This window comes from Bison bison, unplaced genomic scaffold, assembly GCF_000754665.1.
Source record: "Bison bison bison isolate TAMUID 2011002044 unplaced genomic scaffold, Bison_UMD1.0 scf7180017864500, whole genome shotgun sequence".
NCBI classification, from domain to species: domain Eukaryota; kingdom Metazoa; phylum Chordata; class Mammalia; order Artiodactyla; family Bovidae; genus Bison; species Bison bison.
Genome location: NW_011495059.1, coordinates 594,475 through 598,275, shown reverse-complemented (window position 1 = coordinate 598,275; position 3,801 = coordinate 594,475). Strand labels below are relative to the sequence as shown.

Below are 3,801 nucleotides of genomic sequence, written 5' to 3'. Positions count from 1 at the left end.
TGTGGAGGAGGCCGTGAAGCTGATGATGTCCACGCTGCCCAAGGTTGGTCGGGTCTGGGAGAGAAGCCGTCCTGTGAGGCCAGCCCCTACGCCCCATCCAGCTGCAGGAGGCTGAGAGTATGGAGTCTCCCTGGGGGGCCTGCGCCTCTGGAGCCCTTCAGCCTGGGGAGCCCTGGGGGTGGAGTCAGCGGGGCTTCCCTGTGCCGGGCTCAGCGGGGAGGAAGGGGGCAGGTGGCACTGGGCATTCCCCACTGGTCAATCCAGGCGGCCCTGCTCTGGTCCTTCACAGAAGGTTCGGTTGGCAAGAGCTGATTGCTAGAACTTGTTGGGCATGTGTGTTTTCTGAGTCCCCAGCACCTTCCCTTGTATTGAACTGCTAGGGAAGACCCCGGAGACGATCAATGAGGTGCCTTGGGGCCCTGCCAGGTGATCGGGGCACCTCTACCCTGGCATGGATGCTGCCCTATTCCCAGGCCAACCTCCAGAGGGGGCTGCTGCTTCCACAGAGCCTGGGCCCCAAAAACCATGCCAGGCAGTCGATCCCTTGCAGCAGGCAGTGAGGTGAGCTTGTTTTTCGCTGGTGGCTGGTAGCAGACAGTGAGGGCTGTGGAAAGGCCCACGAGACAGATAATTGCCTGGCAGCTCCTACAGGACCACCTGCCACTCTCAAGTCCTGGCAGAGAAAGCTCCGTCTAATGAGGCATCCACGCCAGGCTGGAAACTTGGTGCCCTCCAGACAGACCCTTGGGCGAGTGAAATAACTAGCGGGAAGAAAAAAAACCAGGTCAAGTGGTTAAATGCAGAGGATGTGGAGCGGAGGGCCTAGTCTCTGGCATCTCTTGAGCTGCCTGTGCCTCAGGTTCTTGCCTATAACAAGGACGCTGAGCCCAGCAGGCTGTTTCGAGAGTAAAGGCCTGTCTGGGAGGCTGCCCAGGTCTGGGGCTGCCTTGACTAGGTCCCCCGTGAGTGCTGGTTGACTCAGGCACCTGTGTCCCCATGGGTGCTTCTGGTCCCTGGAGAAGCCGGAACACCTTCATCTCCACCTGAGATGGGGAAGAACCAGCTTCATGTAAAAGGAACCCGGGTTCCTGGGTGTTCATCAGGTGCCAGGCTCTGAAACAGGCACTTGCTAGCTGTTTTCCTACTTCATCTTTAAGTGAAGCGGAAGCTGAGGCTCAGAGAAGTATCACCTCCTGCCCAGATCTCCTGGAGGTGGTGGTGCTGGGATGTGCCTGCTCTTCTGTGTTCTCCCTCCCACAGAAAGCCTGTGGCAAAACGCTGAGCCTCTGACTTGGTTTTGCTTTCAGCCAACCAGCATCCTCGCAGCGGGCTCCTCGGGCCTCACCCCATCGGGCAGCAGAGAGGACAGCAGCCTGCTGAACGAGGGCTTCCTGCAGGCCAAGCCCGAGAAGCCAGCGGCCCCGAAGCCCCGGGGCCACTTTGCCACCCCTGCCCCCGTGAGTGCTGCCCCTCAGGGCCTCGCTCCGCACCCTCCACACCCCAGGGCCTTGCACCGGCTTCTGCCTGATGCCCTCCAGTGGCTCTGCTGACTGATGAACATGGGCTTCACGTCTCTGTCCAGATGCCGCTCCCGCGGGGGACCTGGGTACCAGGGATCCCGCTCCGCAAAGCCGCTCCTTCATGATGTGGTCTCACTCGTAATTAAGACAGATCTCCGTGACTTTGTCTTTGAAGGCAGGGATCCCCTGCCTGTTTCCCCAGCCATCTGCAGGTGTCAGCCCCTCTCTGCTGCTCTCCAGCCTGCAGAGTTATAGCTTTTTTCCTCCCGCGGGTGCTGTCCACATGGTGGGCACAGGGGAGGGTGGGGGCTCATGCTCTGGTCCAGTCTCCTTGCTCTATCCCTGAGGATGCCTAGAGATGGCACTAACTCCCCAGGTCCACCAGGAAGGTGCGGTGAGCACAGATTGTGACTTCTACAGGCAGGGAGCATGATAGAAAACGTCCCCACCCCTCCCCAACCAGGGTCTCCAGGCTTCCCTAGGAGCCCTGGCCGCTGCCTTGATGGTAACCCCCTTTCCTCCTCCCAGATGACCAGCGCCTGGAAGACGGTGGCCTGTGGGGGCACCAGGGACCAGCTCTTCATGCAGGAGAAAGCCCGGCAGCTCCTGGGTCGCCTGAAGCCCAGTCACACGTCTCGGACCCTCATCTTGTCTTAGGGGCTTGGCAGTCACGAGCCCGTTCTCATGTTTACAGGGGGCTGGGGGCCGATTCTGGGCTGTGAGTGAGAATCACACTCAGACCGCCTGCAGGGAGCCTGCTGCCACCAGCCCCTCCCAGACTGCTCAGGGGGGGACAGGCAGGCCCACCTGCTGTCCTGTCTCCGAGCCCGGCTGCAGCTGCGGGCAGTTCCTGGTGCTAACAGAACAAAGTCCCACCTCTGAGCTGGCCTGGCCCTCCCTGAGTGCCACAGTCCTGAGCCCTGGTCAGGCCTGGCCTCATCTCAGACCTCTGTTTAGGACAGGGGACCTACCTTACCAGCGTGCTCCTTCCTTCAACTTGTTGGTGCATTTTCTTGAAAGAATAAAAGTTGTCTTTCTCCTGGACTCTGGTCTCCACCTTCCTCCTGAATCCCGCTTGTGGTTCCCTGGGGACTGTCCTTAGGGCCCTGAGGGATGGGGGGACCTGACCCCCATCCTAAGAGTGCCACCTTGTCTGCACAGCCCAGGCCTGGTGCTCTGGACCCTATTGCCCCTGGGAAGCCAGGGTGCCAAGAGGCAGTTTTCTCTGCATCCAAGCGACTGAAGGCTCCGAGGTCTCTTGGCTGTTGGGTGGGGTTGGGGGAAGGTGGGACAGTGGTGGGCCTCTGCTGTAGGGGGCTGGACTGGCCTATGATGAGCCCCACTTCCAGATCGGGCTGGTAAAGCAGGAGTAACCATCAGCTGGGTGGAACCTGGCCACAGTGGTCCTAACTTCGCAAGACCGTGGTAGCAGCTCCAGCCTGGGCTCTGGCCATCCCTCGTCATGGCCCAGCGCGCAGACTGTGGCCCTTGGCTTGTAAGCTGGGAAGAGTCCTGGGCTGGGTAGACAAGGGGCAGGTCCCAGGTCTGAGAAGGTCTAAATTGAGGAGCAATGTTTCCAGCAGTGGGATCCCTCGGATGGGGCCTTTGGCCATCCCTGGGGGCTGGGACCTCAGTTCACCACAGGACAATCTGTTGGGGGCAGGCTGGTATCCACAACCTGCTTCAGTGCCTCTGGTTCCCCAGGGAGACTTGAGGGCAGGTCGTCTTGCCTGGGGTCGCCATCCTCTAAAGAGGAGTATTGGGAGTTACCGGGGTTCAAGTCCGACTGACACGCCATCTCCATCGAGGCTGCTCACTTGTCACCCAGTCGGTACTGGCAGCCTTCCCCAGGTGGCCCCCATGTGCTCACACATAGTCGAGCCTGGCTGGAACCCTGACCTGCTGCACCTGGTCCCTGTTTGAGACCTGGGACCGGCCTTCACTCTTCCCACCTGCTTCCCACAGTCTCACATGGCTAAACTGGACACCAGCCAGTGCGGTGGCTGGGCCATGCCTGCTTTCCACGCCGTCTGTGACTTTGCTGCTTTCTTGGCTTGGATCGCCACTCTGCCCACTACCAAATTCTTGCCCCTGGTGACCTGCGGGACCCAAGCACAGTCACTGACTGCCCCAAGCAGGGCTGCTGGCTTCGATGGGCGACCTGCCCTGCAGTGAGGTGAGAGTGGGGTGTCTTTATCTCTACTGTGACTGGAACACCCATAGCAGACCCGGCGTGCCTTGGGACAATTTGCACACCGTTTCCCCTACTCCAGGCGCATCA

At 60.3% G+C, this 3,801-nt stretch overlaps 1 protein-coding gene across 1 annotated transcript in view; it reads left to right on the top strand.

Moving 5' to 3' along the window:
- The window catches only part of MYBL2 (v-myb avian myeloblastosis viral oncogene homolog-like 2), a 36,824-nt gene extending 34,262 nt beyond the window's left edge, over positions 1-2,562 (top strand). The window contains 3 exon segments of the mRNA XM_010829232.1: positions 13-43; positions 1,308-1,457; positions 2,049-2,562. Of these exon segments, the coding sequence (XP_010827534.1) occupies positions 13-43; positions 1,308-1,457; positions 2,049-2,177 (310 nt within the window). The 3' untranslated portion in view covers positions 2,178-2,562.
- The last annotated feature ends 1,239 nt before the right edge of the window (positions 2,563-3,801 follow it).